At 43.2% G+C, this 16,334-nt stretch overlaps 1 protein-coding gene across 1 annotated transcript in view; it reads left to right on the forward strand.

Moving 5' to 3' along the window:
* rhobtb3 (Rho related BTB domain containing 3) overlaps nt 1–16,334 on the forward strand; it is a 36,281-nt gene that overhangs the window by 17,762 nt on the left and 2,185 nt on the right. The window contains exons 4-11 of the mRNA XM_045705421.1: nt 4,615–4,772; nt 5,211–5,319; nt 6,554–6,958; nt 9,044–9,153; nt 9,831–9,940; nt 10,939–11,108; nt 12,353–12,519; nt 16,178–16,274. Coding sequence (XP_045561377.1) covers nt 4,615–4,772; nt 5,211–5,319; nt 6,554–6,958; nt 9,044–9,153; nt 9,831–9,940; nt 10,939–11,108; nt 12,353–12,519; nt 16,178–16,274 — 1,326 coding nt within the window. The remainder of the gene's footprint in view (nt 1–4,614; nt 4,773–5,210; nt 5,320–6,553; nt 6,959–9,043; nt 9,154–9,830; nt 9,941–10,938; nt 11,109–12,352; nt 12,520–16,177; nt 16,275–16,334) is intronic.

The raw sequence follows: 16,334 nt of genomic DNA on the forward strand, positions 1-16,334 counted from the left end.
AGTAACGTCATAGTCAGCTAGGCTAATAGAACTAACGCGTTCGTGAACTCGCAACAATCATGCAGTAACGTTACAGTGTACAGTCAGTAAGCAGTTACACCGGCAGGCCCCAGTGGCAATAAATTAGTTAAACCAAAATCTTACCTTGACTTGGAACAGTTCCAGTGTTGTGTTGAATAGTCATAGCCAGCTAGCTAACATAGCATCCCTCTGTTTGAGCAGGGTGTTTTTGTAGGCTAAACTAGCTAGCTGCATTAGCTAGTTAAGTAAGTGAAACTGAAAAAAATGACACTCTCTCTCTCTATTTCCCTCTTGCTTCTCCTTCATTTAGGAATAAATTAATTTGTTTAACTGTTCCACTATTTTCTTTCTCTCCCTTTGAGTCAACTACTCACCACATTTTATGCACTGCAGTGCTAGTTGGCTGTAGCTTATGCTTTCAGCACTAGATTAATTCTCTGATCCTTTGATTGGGTGGACAACATGTCAGTTTATGCTGCAAGAGGTCTGATAGGTTGGACGACGTCCTCCGGAAGTTATCATAATTACAGTGTAAGTCTATGGCAGGGTGTGAGAACCGTGAGCCTCCTAGGTTTTGTATTGAAGTCAATGTACTCAGAGGAGGACAGAAGCTATCTGTCCTCCAGCTATACCATGGTGCTACCCTGTAGAGTGCTGTTGAGGCTACTGCAGACCTTATTTGGAAAATAGTGTGTTTTAATCAATTATTTGGTGATGTGATTATATTTAGTATAGTTTTATCTAAAAAGTTAAACTTTTTAAAATTTGTATTTTTATTAAATTCACTGAGGAGGATGGTCCTCCCCTTCCTCATCTGAGGATCCTCCACTGCCATGTGCTTACCACATGCCAGGTTGTCATTGTCTTTATTAACCTGCCTGGTTAATAAAGCCTTCCCCATTTCTCCTTCTCCCAAATCCAGTCAGCTGATGTTCTGAAAGAGCTGCAAATTCTGGACCCCTACAAATCAGCCGGGCTCGACAATCTGGACCCTTTCTTTCTAAGATTATCTGCCGAAATTGTTGCAACCCCTATTACTAGCCTGTTCAACCTCTCTTTCGTGTCGTCTGAGATTCCCAAAGAAAAGCAGCTGCAGTCACCCCCCTCTTCAAAAGGGGGGAAACTCTTGATCCAAACTGCTACAGACCTATATCTAGCCTACCCTGCCTCTCTAAGGTCTTCGAAAGCCAAGTCAACAAACAGATTACCGACCATTTCACATCCCACCGCACCTTCTCCGCTATGCAATCTGGTTTCAGAGCTGGTCATGGGTGCACCTCAGCCACGCTCAAGGTCCTAAACGATATCTTAACCGCCATCGATAAGAAACAATACTGTGCAGCCGTATTCATTGACCTCTGTCAATCACCACATCCTCATCGGCAGACTCAATAGCCTTGGTTTCTCAAATGATTGCCTCGCCTGGTTCACCAACTACTTCTCTGATAGAGTTCAATGTGTCAAATCGGATGGCCTGTTGTCCGGGCCTCTGGCAGTCTCTATGGGGGTGCCACAGGGTTCAATTCTTGGGCCATCTATTTTCTCTGTATACATCAATGATGTCGCTCTTGCTGCTGGTGAGTCTGTATACTTCTGGCCCTTCTTTGGACACTGTGTTAACAACCCTCCAGATGAGCTTCAATGCCATACAACTCTCCTTCCGTGGCCTCCAACTGCTCTTAAATACAAGTAAAACTAAATGCATACTCTTCAACCGATCGCTGCCTGCACCTGCCCGCCCGTCAAGCATCACTACTCTGGACGGTTCTGACTTTGAATATGTGGACAACTACAAATACCTAGGTGTCTGGTTAGACTGTAAACTCTCCTTCCAGACTCACATCAAACATCTCCAATCCAAAGTTAAATCTAAAATTGGCTTCCTATTTCGCAACAAAGCATCCTTCACTCATGCTGCCAAACATACCCTCGTAAAACTGACCATCCTACTGATCCTCGACTTCGGCGATGTCATTTACAAAATAGCCTCCAATACCCTACTCAATAAACTTGATGCAGTCTATCACATTGCCATCCGTTTTGTCACCAAAGCCCCATATGCTACCCACCACTGCGACCTGTACGCTCTCGTTGGCTGGCCCTCGCTTCATACTCGTCGCCAAACCCACTGGCTCCAGGTCATCTACAAGACCCTGCTAGGTAAAGTTCCCCCTTATCTCAGCTCACTGGTCACCATAGCAGCACCCACCTGTAGCACGCGCTCCAGCAGGTATATCTCTCTGGTCACCCCCAAAGCCAATTCCTCCTTTGGCCGCCTTTCCTTCCAGTTCTTTGCTGCCAATGACTGGAACGAACTACAAAAATCTCTGAAACTGGAAACACTTATCTCCCTCACTAGCTTTAAGCACCAGCTGTCAGAGCAGCTCACAGATCACTGCACCTGTACATAGCCCATCTATAAATTAGCCCAAACAACTACCTCTTCCCCTACTGTATTTATTTATTTATTTTGCTCCTTTGCACCCCATTATTTCTATTTCTACTTTGCACTTTCTTCCACTACAAATCTACCATTCTAGTGTTTTACTTGCTATATTGTATGTACTTTGCCACCATGGCCTTTTTTTGCCTTTACCTCCCTTATCTCACCTCATTTGCTCACATTGTATATAGACTTATTTTTTTACTGTATTATTGACAGTATGTTTATTTTACTCCATGTGTAACTCTGTGTTGTTGTATGTGTCGAACTGCTTTGCTTTATCTTGGCCAGGTTGTAATTGTAAATGAGCTTGCCTACCTGGTTAAATAAAGGTGAAATAAAAAAAAGTAAAAAAAATAAAGATGACATTTTGTATAATGTAGGGGGTGGGGGGGAGTTTTGCTCGGCAGTCTTACAATCCATTGCAGTCAATGGTTGCCTCACAGCACTTTTAGAAACACTGACATTGACTGGATATGAGGCCTCTCACACCAGTCATAATAGGTTATGGCTTCCAACCACGTTAAAGCCATCTGACATAATCCTGTTACGATGCAATAAACTGAAACTAAACTAATATCAGCCAAAAATCTAATCTATAGCATTTTGTGTCTTTTGAAAATATGGCTACATTACATACTGTAGGAGCAGAGGAAATGGCTGAAGGAGTGGATTTGTCTTTTCAGTTAAGGGGATGATTCTCATTTTATGATTAAATCTCAAACAGGCCCCAGGCTTTTGCATCTAAGTAATGTGTCTTCATGGCTTAAACAACAAACAATCCAAGCATAATCTTGTGCATGAAAGAAGTAGGCAAAGTCCAAACCCTGACACACACACCCACACACACTTTGAGTGGTACAGTCACACCTGGTATTACCCAGGTCAGTGGTGTTAAACTATCAAAGTATTAACCATCATGCCCACTTTAATGTCTATGCTTCTGTGTGTCACCATCTTTTTTATTTCAGTGGTGTAAACGAATACACCACATTCATGATGGGTTATATTTAGCTTGGTGAGATGCTTTAAGATCATGCCAGAGCTTCATTGCAAGATGATACAAGTATTTGATAACGCTTTGGTGGTGAGAGAGGGGGGTTGTGGGATGGTGGTGGATCTGACACCCTGTTTTTCTATTGTTTTGTCGCTGCTTTATTGTCTGTGCTAAAGCTATCCCCAAATGAATGTGGCGGATTACAGCTGTGTCCAGTTGTTTCCTGTTGCCTTGGTTAGGGGACTTAGGGCAAAATCATTGCAACACGCACGCACGCACGCACGCACAACAGACATTGTCTACCTTTCACTCTATGCCTGCAGTTTTATTAGCAGAGTGATTTATTCCTTGCATTTGGCACTGAGCAGACCGCCCAGCTCTGTCTCTCTCTCTGGCTCCTTCACCACGTCTTTTTACTTCTCCCTACATTTCCCTCTTAAATGTAATCCAGAGTCCACAGACGCAGAGGTGCGATAATCCAACATCCCATTGTGACATAGCTGCGTGGCTCTGAGTCCACCATCCGCAAGGGACTCAAACGCCCGACCGCACACCTCCCCAAACATCCCAACCAACGCGGCTCTGCGAACGTGTCCTCTATTCATTTGAATGGGGTGACTGTTGGAGAAATTGCTACACCGCGATGAGAATTCAGAAAGTATGAACGGTCCAATATTCTAGAACACTGCTGAGTACACATTTAGGATTCTGATAGATGCGTCATTTTTTCTTTATATTCTGGCTCTCTGACTTTGTCTCTCTGCATGTAGGCTGCAGTATGCATATGCAGGGTATGTCTATGCATGCATTGTAAATCCATCTGAATGTCAGTATGTGCTTATATCTATGATGGATAAAATATAATTGTGAGATTTTCTGCTGGAACTTGTGCACTGAGTGTGTGTACATCACAGGAAGTTGGTGGCACCTTAATTGGGGAGGAAGGGGCTTGTGGTAATGGCTGGAGTGGAATTTGTGGAATGGTATCAAATACATCTAACACATGGTTTCCATGTGTTTGATGTCATTCCATTCGCTTTGTTCCGGCCATTATTATGAGCTGTCCTCCCCTCAGCAGCCTCCTGTGGTGGATGTTTAGAGGAACTACATTTCATCCTGTCTCACTCACCTCTCCTGTCCTCTCACTGTCTAGATGAGGGGCCCCCCTGCACATGCCCCCTATGTGCATCAGACTGGAGCAGCTGTGTCCCCCACAGCGAGGGCCTGCAGCTCTCTAGGGACCTGGGGGCCACTTATCTGGAGCTTCCCTCCCTCAACCATGTTTTTGTGAGCCGCTACTTTGGCAGCGTGGTGAGTGTTGGCATCTGCCAGTTATGAAGTGATCATTCTTTGATGGTGTGATTTATGACTGGTGTGTGATCAATGTTATCATTCATCATTGATGATGTAGAGCAGGGATGCAATGCCAGGGCTCAGGGGCCTGATTGGTGTCAAACCTTTGCCCCAGCCCCAGCTAACTCCATTAATCAACTAATCATATGATCTTCAGTATAGAATGCAATTAGCCGTGTTTGCTAGGGGTCGGGAAACAGTGTCACACCTCTCCGGCCCCTAGAGGACTGAATTTGCTCATCCCTGATGTAGATGGCAGAGTATTATGTTATTGGCCATAGTGCTAGTGGAGATAAGAATGGGACTGGCTGCTGTGTGATTATAAAATGTTTTAATTATGTCACAATTTTATCTTGGTGTTTATGCTAACTAGGGTGTGTTTGTGTATGTATTCAGCTGGAGTACTTCATGATTCAATGTTTGAAGCAGAAGGCCAATGACCGTCCAGAAAAGAGGCGTGGCAACAAGCTGAATGAGCCCCGCCCCCCTCATCTGGAACAACCAGGTGAGAGACTGTAATACTAGAATAGGGGCACCTTTAAATCAGTTCTATGTGTATATTATATCAACTTTACTTGTGGTGTTCCTCGGGGTTTAATTCTCAACCCTTTCTTGTTCTCCCTGCACATGCTACTAGATGTTTTGAATTATACATATATTCTTTCTTCTGCTAATCACCCAACCGTATGTGACTACATTTTAACCAATCAATTACACGGTTGGGTGTTATAACCAAATGTATAGTAGACACAGAATAGTAAAATTACAACATTTCTACAGCTGGACCAATCTAATAGATACCTTACTTTTTGGGGATTTATTTTGCATGGATTCAAGGTCTGTGAGATCTGAGATGAGAATATCAGGACTATTTATAGCTCATGAGATTAATTAGGAATTATGAAAAGAGAGTAATTGCGCATATCCAAACATGCCAGAGGAGCTGAATAAATAATTGGGGAGTTTCCTGCCCAAATGGGATCTTCGACTGAAGCTTAGTGATAATACATCATTATACAGGTGACCTGACGAAGATCAGATCATGTTGGTTGAAACATTGTTGAAACTTTGTCGCTGTATCTTAAGCTTCAGTAGATGATCACATTTTGGTTGTAGCAAACTGTGAGTGCACATTTGCTTCCTTTTCTCAATATAGAAAACAAACTTTCACTGCTTTATCAAAGTTTAGAATGATCTGTTAGTCAGCCCCTCACCATATAGTGTTCATTCTTTGTTTATTCCTGTGAATGTGTAGTACAAATACTACACCTATCTGTGTTCATGTACAGAGCACACGGCTAAGCTACAGTAAACATACTAAATATAGCAGCCTTGCCATTTAGCCACTATGTCTGATGAACTTTGACTTGGTGATTGACAGCGAAGAGCAGCACTGCCAAAGTAGGTGGGTGGGTGGGTGGGTTGGCTTGCCTGGGGCCCGTCCAACTCTACTTAACTCTCTCTCGCTTTGTAGTGCAACATCCATTAAATATGAAGTGCATTGATTCCTGGAGAAGCTTTCCTGTAAACCAGGCCAAAACTGAGTGGCAATAAAAAAGTGATGAGGTGCACAGGGGTGCAGCATGGATTAAGCATAAATAGATTATAATAGGACATTGATTTACCTTAACACTGTCTCTGTTTACCTTCTACCTAATACTCTGATTTTCCCTCATCCCCTCGCCCAACTCTCTAATCTCTCTCTTTCTCTCCCTCTCTCCCTCTCTCCATCCATCCAGCACGTCTTCCCCCCATCCGAGTGGAGGAGTCCAGCTTCTCTCAGGACCTACAGTGGCTGCTGGAGCGTGGCGTCCAGTTTGCCGATGTAGCCTTCTACGCTGGGGACTCTGGGAAGGAGCTGGGCTGGGGGCATGCCGCCGTCCTCTGTGCTGTCAGCCCCTACTTCAGACAGCTGTTGCTGGGGCCCAAGGCCAGGGAGAGGCCCATCTCGCGTTGCGCCTGCCGGGGGGACGGCCGGGGAGACGGGGGACCCCCATCACTGCTCTCCACCTGGGATGGGGGTCTGGGCAAAGAGGACGGGTCACGGCCTGATGGGCATCTGGCTGGACGGCTATCACGCCTGGTGGTAAAGGACCCGCTGCTGTGCCTGTGCCTGTGGGAGACGCTCATGTTCCTCTACCGAGGTAAACTACTGGTTCAAGTGCTGTTCGCTATAAGCACGTGGAGCAGAGATAGAGAGCTAGGCTGTAGCTAAGTGAGATAATGTTGTCTTCTTTTACAATGGATAATTTACCATCGCTGTATGAAACCTATTGCTACGACTATCTGCAGTCTCCATTCTGTGTGTTTCTAATCTAATTTTATTTGTCACGTGCCGAATACAACAAGTGTATACTTTCCCAACAATGCAGTTAAAAATACAATGATCAAATAGATAAAAAGAAAATAATAAAATACACAATAAAATAACAATAACGAGGCTTATACAGGCTGTATACTAGGAGCACTAGTACTGAGTCACTGTACTGGGGTACAAGGTAGTTGGGTGAATGATTGAGGTAATATGTACATTTAGGTTAGGTGATAGTACTTTAATCAATGTACATGTACACTATATATACAAAGGTATGTGGACACCTCTTCAAATTAGTGGATTTTGCACATTTCAGCCTATTGTAAACGTGAGTACACAGCCATGCAATCTCCATAGACAAACACTGTCAGTAGAATGGCCTTACTGAAGAGCTCAGTAACTTTCAACATAGTACCGTCATAGGATGCCACCTTTCCGACTGGACAGCCGAGAAAGTGGGGATATGGTGGGAGAGAGAGAATGTAAGTGCTGTTATTGTGAAGTGGAAAAGTCTAGGAGCAACAACGGCTCAGCCACGAAGTGGTAGGCCAAACAAGCTCACAGAATGGGACGGCTGAATGCTGGAGCACGTAGCGTGTAAATATCATCTGTCCTCAGTTGCATCACTCACTACCGAGTTCCAAACTTCCTCTGGCAGCAACGTCAGCACAAGACCTGTTCGAGCTTCATGAAATGGGTTTCCATGGCCGAGCAGCCGCACACAAGCCTAAGATCACCATGCGCAATGCCAAGCATCTTCTGGAGTGGTGTAAATCTTGCCGCCATTGCACTCTGGAGCGTTGAACACGCATTCTCTGAAGTGATGAATCACGTTTCACCATCTGGCAGTCCAACGTACAAATCTGGGTTTGGCAGATGCCAGGAGAACCCTACCTGCCTGGATGCCAACTGTAAAGTTTGGTAGAGGAGGAATGATGGTATAGGGCTGTTTTTCATGGTTCGGGCTAGGCCCCTTAGTTTCAGTGAAGGGAAATCTTAACGCTACAGCATACAATGATATTCTAGATGATTTTGTGCTTCCAACTTTGTGGCAACAGTTTGGGGAAGGCCCTTTCCTGTTTCAGCATGTCAATGCCCCTGTGCACAAAGCGAGGTCCTGACCTTGACCCCATCCAACACCTTTGGGATGAATTGGAACGCAGACTGTGAGCCAGATCTAATCGCCCAACCTCACTAATGTCCTTGTGGCTAAATGGAAGCAAGTCCCCGCAGCAATGTTCCAACATCTAGTGGAAAGCCTTCCCATAAGAGAGGAGGCTGTTATAGCAGCAAAGGGAGGATCAATCCATATTAATGCCCATGATTTTGTAATGAGATGTTCCAGCAGCTGTCCACATACTTTTGATCCTGTAGATAGGAGTGAAAAGCCTGTAATGGAACCCACAAATGATGATGCTCCAGATAATGAACTAGTCTAAAGAAGGCCAGTTTTATTGCTTCTTTAATCAGAACAACAATTTTCAGCTGTGCTAGCATAATTGCAAAATAGTTTTCTAATGATCAATTAGCCTTTTAAAATGGTAAACTTGGATTAGCTAACACAACTTTCCATTGAAACACAGGAGGGATTGTTGCTGATAATGGGCCTCTGTACGCCTATGTTGGTATTCCACGAAAATCTGCCGTTTCCAGCTACAATAGTCATTTACAACATTAACAATGTCTACACTGCTTTTCTTTAAATAAACAAGGACATTTTCTAAGTGACCCCGAACTTGTGTATATATATATATATATATATATATATATATATATATATATATATATATATATATATATATATATATGTATATGTATATATATATATATATATATGTATATGTTTATATATAAGTCTGTCTGTTTCTGTGGTATTTATGAGTGTTTGTGTGCCTGTGGTTCTGGTGTGATCCAGGGGCGTGGGAGTGGGAGCACCTCCAGGAGGCCATGGGGGAGAAGCTTAACAACTCTCTGGCCGTGGCTCAACTCATGGACCGCATCCGCTCCTTCCTGGGCAGAGACAAGGTAACCCAGAGGCTTGAACAGATACAAATGCACGCACGCACACACCCTAACCCCGATATAACACAATATGTGGCTCTGGTCAAAAGCAGTGCACTACATGATTCATTTGGGAAAGGGTAAACTCTCAGATTGAGCCAAGGGAATGTTATGTGGGACTTAACATCAGGAGACACGTGACATGCAGGGTCATAATTAGATCTGGTGATGAGGGTTGAGTTCATTCTTTTTCAATTCCATCAAAAATGAAGTGTCACTTTTGCACTAGTTCTTATCAAGGAGCATTTCATATGTTTGGTTTCAAACCATCAGTGGAATTGACTAAGCAGCTGAAAATCAATGATCCATGCGATGTTATAACAAAATGCAGCATAATGAAGCCATGAGTTTGATATGCAGCATTAGCCAGCTCCATTGAGGCGGTCTTGGCAGTGAGGCCAGGGACGGTGGAGTTACCCGCTGCTGAGGCAGGCTGTTAGACAGGCTATTTTGATGCCACGGGGGAGCTGGATGTGGAAGCTCAGAATGAAATGGCACTAATACTTGTAAACACCAACAGTGGCAGAATTCTCAGACTTAACCCACGCTGTGTGTGTGTGTGTGTGTCGGTTTGTGTTTGTGTGTGTGTGTGTGTGTGTGTGTGTGTGTGTGTGTGTGTGTGTGTGTGTGTGTGTTTGTAGGGTCCCAGGGACACGCCCAACGCCCGGGCCGCCCAGCTTGGTCCTCAGTCTCTGGTCAACCTCTTCAATTCTCCTCTCTATTCTGATGTAATTTTTATGGTGCAAGGCAAGTTCACACACCCCAGACAATTACATTCAGGTCACTTTTTTTTATTAAACATGATTAGCTGATTCCTTCATTGGGGGCTCTCAGGGAGTCAGTCCAGTTCATTATTGCATCGAATAGAGAAAATGCCGTCAACATAATTCAGGGTGTTTCGTATGACATACACTTGCTATACAATAACCACAGTGCTAGAAGGTCCTTTAGAAATGTATGTACAATTCATGTCTTTTTGTGCAATTATTGTATCTTTTTTGGGGTATAAACACTCAGTAATGATAAAAATCCCCTGATATGTTACAGATGTGTGTGTACATTTTTTTAATGCCTTTGATGCAGCAACTGTACATTTTTCTTTTTAACAATGAGAAACTATTGCATGGTGACGCCAGGCTCCAAGTGCATTAGCAATCATCTACAATAACCCATATAATGAAATGCATTTTTTTTTCTGCTCCTGACACTTCAAAATGTCCACTTTGCTTCACCTGCGCTGCATCCAACTGTAGAGAGCACTTTCATGAGTGTAACAATGCCTGTCATTAGATGGAAAATACTTCAAGACAACCATTATGTTATGCTTTATAGCGGTCATAAGGTCTGGGTTAATTAAAATGACCCATTCCTGAAAGGCATCAATTCATAACTATGACAGTTTTAGATTAAATTCACCTTGCACCTAGACTGTGTATGAGAAGATCATTCGGTAGATATGATTGGCTGATGTGAAGCTGTAATGTGGAAGCTTGTCAGAAAAGTACAAGAAACCGACAATAGCTGTAGCTATTATCCTCAGCTGTATCGTGAAAACCTTCCCTCTTACAACTGGGATCTGTCAGGGAAACGATTAGCAATGTGTTACCGAAAACCACCATTCAACCCCTCTCCTCCAGCAACTTCTCCCCAAGGTCTTGCTGTGAAGGAGACTGTATAAAAAGAGAATGGATTCTCAATAAGTTGGTCAAAATAAGGATTACATTTAAAAACAGACTGTGTTTCAGGGAGTGTGTTACCGGCTCACCGGGCGGTCCTGGTGGCCCGCTGTGATGTCATGGCGGCTATGTTCAGCGGGAAGTATGCGGAGGCACGGAGTCGGGTGGTGCCCATCCACGGAGTCTCCTCTGACACCTTCCTCTCCTTCCTGGAGTACCTTTACACTGACACCTGCTGTCCTGGTGGGTCCACTGCAGTGCAGGAACAAAAACAGGCTCATTATAGGCCGGGGCCCACCCACTTTAGACTGCTGTGTCTGAAAATGCTACTACCGGTAGCTGTCAAATTCTTTCTTCCTCTGCCCTTGTTTCCTCAATTCCTCGCCTCACTCTCTAAGTTCATTGGAAGAGGAGGTTCGAGGGAGGGACCGTGGATCCTCTCCGCCAATGTGCTATGAGGGGGGTGTGAGTAATTGAGGAAACAAGGACGGATGAAGCAAGAATTTGAGGGCTTGAAAAGTTTTCGCACACAGCCTAGGGGTGGCTTACCCTCCTCCTGGACAGCTATGGAGTATGCAGGCTTTTGCTGCAGCCTTGCTCTCACTCAGTGTTTCAAGCTTGATGAGTTGGTTATTTGAATCAGCTGTGTAGTATTAGGGCAAAAAAATTAAACGTGCACCTAGGAGGGGACGCAGGACCAAGTTTGGGAAACCCTACTTTAACTAACACTTGGATTCAGCTAATTAAGGTCATTATTATGAGCAGCGGATTCTCTAGAAGCAGGTGTGATTCAGCAGGGCTGGAGCAAAAGCTTACAAACCCAGGAGAACAGAATCCTAAACTTAAGATAAAGATGTATTTCTATCTGCAACCTGTCAGTGAACATGCCCCAGGTCCTCAGTGCTGCTCAGTACAGGCTGGGAAAATGAATGGCAGTGGATTTATACACTCTCTCAGATGGAACTAACAGTATCTCATAAGGCCCAGAGGGATTTGACTGACAGCTCCCCCAAAATCATTGACAGGCTGGGGGAAGATCAAGAGCAATTGGAGTGGACACCGTGACACTACGATATGATGGATAGTACTGTAGGCCGATTTGTTTGAAGGGGGAGGGATTTTGTGTGTTTGTGATGTTATCTTGGGGTTGATATGTTTCCCAGCTGGTTAATGTGATATGACAGTACAGTGGCGTGTGTGTGTGTTATAAATCACAAGTGTGCATTTCAACCACAATTTACAATCAAATTTGTGCATGAGTATGTTCATTTTCTCAACGAGGTTCCAGTATGTTTGACAGTGTCTCTCTCTGTGTGTGTGTGTGTGTGTGTGTGTGTGTGTGTGTGTGTGTGTGTGTGTGTGTGTGTGTGTGTGTGTGTGTGTGTGTGTGTGTGTGTGTGTGTGTGTGTGTGTGTGTGTGTGTGTGTGTGTGTGTGTGTGTGTGTGTGTGTGTGTGTGTGTGTGTGTGTGTGTGTGTGTGTGTCCAGCCAGTGTATTGCAGGCCATGGCCGTGCTGGTCTGTGCAGAGATGTACCAGGTGAAGCGTCTGCAGCACCTGTGTGAGGTGTGTGTATGCGCCTACCTCCAGAGCATGCCTAGCCGAGAGCTGGCATCAACCAGCATCAGTGTGATCCGCCTTCTCCGCAGGGCTAAGGTTAGTGCGTGTGTGTGTGTGAGAGATATACAGTTGAAATCGGAAGTTTACATATACCTTAGCCAAATACATTTAAACTCAGTTTCACAATTACTGACATTTAATCCTAGTAAAAATTCCATCTTAGGTCAGTTAGGATCACCACTTTATTTTAAGAATGTGAAATGTCAGAATAATAGTAGAGAGAATGATTTATTTCAGCTTTTATTTCTTTCATCACATTCTCGGAGGTCAGAAGTTTACATACACTCAATTAGTATTTGGTAGCATTGCCTTCAAATGGTTTAACTTGGGTCAAACGTTTCAGGTAGCCTTCCACAAGCTTCCCACAATAAGTTGGGTGAATTTTGGCCCATTCCTCCTGACAGAGCTGGTGTAACTGAGTCAGGTTTGTAGGCCTCCTTGCTCGCACACACTTTTTCAGTTCTGCACACACATTTTCTATAGGATTGAGGTCAGGGCTTTGTGATGGCCACTCCAATACCTTGACTTTGTTGTCCTTAAGCCATTTTGCCACTACTTTGGAAGTATGCTTGGGGTCATTGTCCATTTGGAAGACCCATTTGCGACTAAGCTTTAACTTCCTGACTGATGTCTTGAGATTTTGCTTCAATATATACACATAATTTTCCATCCTCATGATGCCATCTATTTTGTGAAGTGCAGCAAAGCACCCCCACAACATGATGCTGCCACCCCCGTGCTTCACGGTTGGGATGGTGTTCTTTATCTTGCAAGCTTCCCCCTTTTCCCTCCAAACATAACGATGATCATTATGGCCAAACAGTTCTATTTTTGTTTCATCAGACCAGAGGACATTTCTCCAAAAAGTACAATCTTTGTCCCCATGTGCAGTTGCAAACCATAGTCTGGCTTTTTATGGCGGTTTTGGAGCAGTGGCTTCTTCCTTGCTGAGCAGCCTTTCAGGTTATGTCGATATAGGACTTGTTTTACTGTGGATATAGGTACTTTTGTACCGGTTTCCTCCAGCATCTTCACAAGATCCTTTGCTGTTGTTCTGGGATTGATTTGCACTATTCGCACCAAAGTACGAATCTCCTTCCTGAGCGGTATGACGGCTGCGTGGTCCCATGGTGTTTATACTTGTGTACTAGTGTTTGTACAGATGAACGTGGTACCTTCAGGCGTTTGGAAATTGCTCCCAAGGATGAACCAGACATGTGGAGGTCTACAATGTTTTTCTAAGGTCTTGGCTGTTTTCTTTTGTCAAGCAAAGAGCCCCTGAGTTTGAAGGTAGGCCTTGAAATACATCCACAGGTACACCTCCAGTTGACTCAAATTATGTCAATTAGCCTACCAGAAGCTTCTAAAGCCCTGACATCATTTTCTGTATTTTTCCAAGCTGTTTAAAAGGCACAGTCAACTTAGTGTATGTAAACTTCTGACCCACTGGAATTGTGATACAGTGAATTATAAGTGAAACATTCTGTCTAACAATTGTTGGGAAAAATACTTGTCATGCACAAAGTAGATGTCCTAACTGACTTGCCAAAACTATAGTTTGTTACCAAGAAATTTGTGGAGTGGTTGAAAAACGAGTTTTAATGACTCCAACCTAAGTGTATGTGAACTTCCGACTCCATTCCAAATCGACCCCTACTCCTCAACCTCTCCACACTCCTATATATCTGAAACATTGGATCGGTGGAAGCAATACGGGGAAGATTCTCACAACCATAAACTCATATTGAGATATACAGGAGGGCCTAGAGCAGGGCTGTTCAATTCCGGTCCTGGTGGGCCAAATCACTTCTGGTTTATGTTTTTAACTGGTAGTTAATTGTATTCACCTGGTGTCACAGGTCTGAATCAGTCCCTGGTTTGAAGGAGGGCATGAAAACTAGATGTGTTTTGGCCCTCCAGGACCGGAATTGAACAGCCCTGTCCTAGGGGAAGGATTTGGTATTCAGCAAGAGAGTGTGTATGTGTTCTCTCTTCTGTGTATGTGGCTAGCTCCCACAATCCTCAATGGTCTCCTTTCCTTCACAACCTGACAAAGACCATGGGTCTATCATTATCTGACCATGGTTCTGAATAATATTCCTCTGCTTGTATCCGTTCCTTATCTGCATTGACAAACTTCTCCAGCAGCATCTTCCACATTGCTTTCCAGAGAGATGAGACAAGGACAAAACACTTCAGACTATTGAGATGCACCCCTTGAGGTTTCAACAAGGTTTAACTCTGTGCCAATAAAGAGAGAAATGATTAAATAATGCTAGTATTTTTTATTTTATTTTATTTTACAATCCTTACCACAAACCTGAGAGGATGTGGTTGGTGAAAGCCACTTGTATCCTAAGCTGTGAAGCGTTTATACCATTGTGCTGTCACCTATCCAGCTTTCAGGTCATTGGTTAAAAAAAGCTTGATGCAAGGAGAGCATATGCATGCATGCACATTTCACAGGGTTGGAAAATGACATTTTCCATGTGGAAGTCATTGTTGTATTCTGCCTTGTAGTTTCTATTTTAAAAGCTACAACATAGCTGACTTACCTCCTCCATATCCCTCTCTTTTTAGTGACAGTACATATTTCCTCAAACAGCTGACAAGTTACCACATTTACATGCGCACCAATGACCCATTATTATTCGGGATACTCGAGTATTCTGTTTTTGAGTTGATGCATATAAACATCATATCCCTACATTTTGTTAAAATCATGGTTATGAGAAGCCTGGGCTATGCCGATTTTAGACTTGAAACTATGGCATGTAAACATCTTAGCCCATTTACTGTTGTTTTTTGCAGTCTGTGGAGTCTGTTTTGCATATCATGGATGTTGTGTGTTGATGTTTTCATCTGATTTTCAAACAAATAACTTAAAGTAACTTATCTGAGTAGTTTGATCCACCATAATAATTAATTTGGCTGATAGTCCGTATTGGACCATATAGCCTACTGGCTACTTGTTTCTGTTTATAATTTATTACATTTGGTAGGCCATTTATTTGTCAACTATACTAAGATACATGCATCTTCCCTTCTGTTATAACTTGTTGCCATAAAGTAGTGCTCCACAGAATATTGTCGTAACTAGATTACTAATGAATTATATCGATGTAACATCGGTAAAGTTGTCTTTCGTTTAGGGACCGGGGAGAAAAACGCAATAACTGAAAAACAGTGAAAAGATTTCTGTGCAAAATGTCAGTTTGACTGGTTTTAAGAGAATGAAAAGCTGAGAAAACGATTTAACACGTTTCTGATAAGATTTCAGTTGGTCTGGTGTGCATATTTTATGGTTGAAATACTGTCTGCTTGCATAAGTGTCAAATGTAACAAGTTACAGTACATTTGCATTTTCTCATGAAATGCTGAAAGAAATAATTTATCCACTCCTGTTCGAGACAAAATTAACATTTGTTCATTTTTAATGCAAGAAATGCATACTTCTGCAGGAGTTAATATGAGAGGTTAAGCCTATAGTCAGTGTCCATACTTCAGTAACTAAGCCATTTAAAACATTTGGAATATTCGGTTCATGGATACAGGCATACTCGTGAGTGGGATATCAAAAGGTGCATGTTAACAGCTTATCCCAAATAAAACCTGAAGTGGGATATGAGCTACTTACTATCAAGAATACTGTGCGTATGTAAACATGGTCACTGTTCCTCTCTCTCTCTCACAGTGCCACAATGCAGAGCAGCTGTATGTATGGCTACTCCACTTCATAGCCAATAACTACCTAATCTTCAGCCACAAGCCTGACTTCCTGGAGCTCTCAGGTGAGAAAGCATAGGGCAGATCAATAAGTCAAAGCTACTTACTAAGTACAACTGGTGTTG

The sequence above is a fragment of the Salmo salar genome, chromosome ssa22, assembly GCF_905237065.1.
Source record: "Salmo salar chromosome ssa22, Ssal_v3.1, whole genome shotgun sequence".
Lineage (NCBI taxonomy): Eukaryota > Metazoa > Chordata > Actinopteri > Salmoniformes > Salmonidae > Salmo > Salmo salar.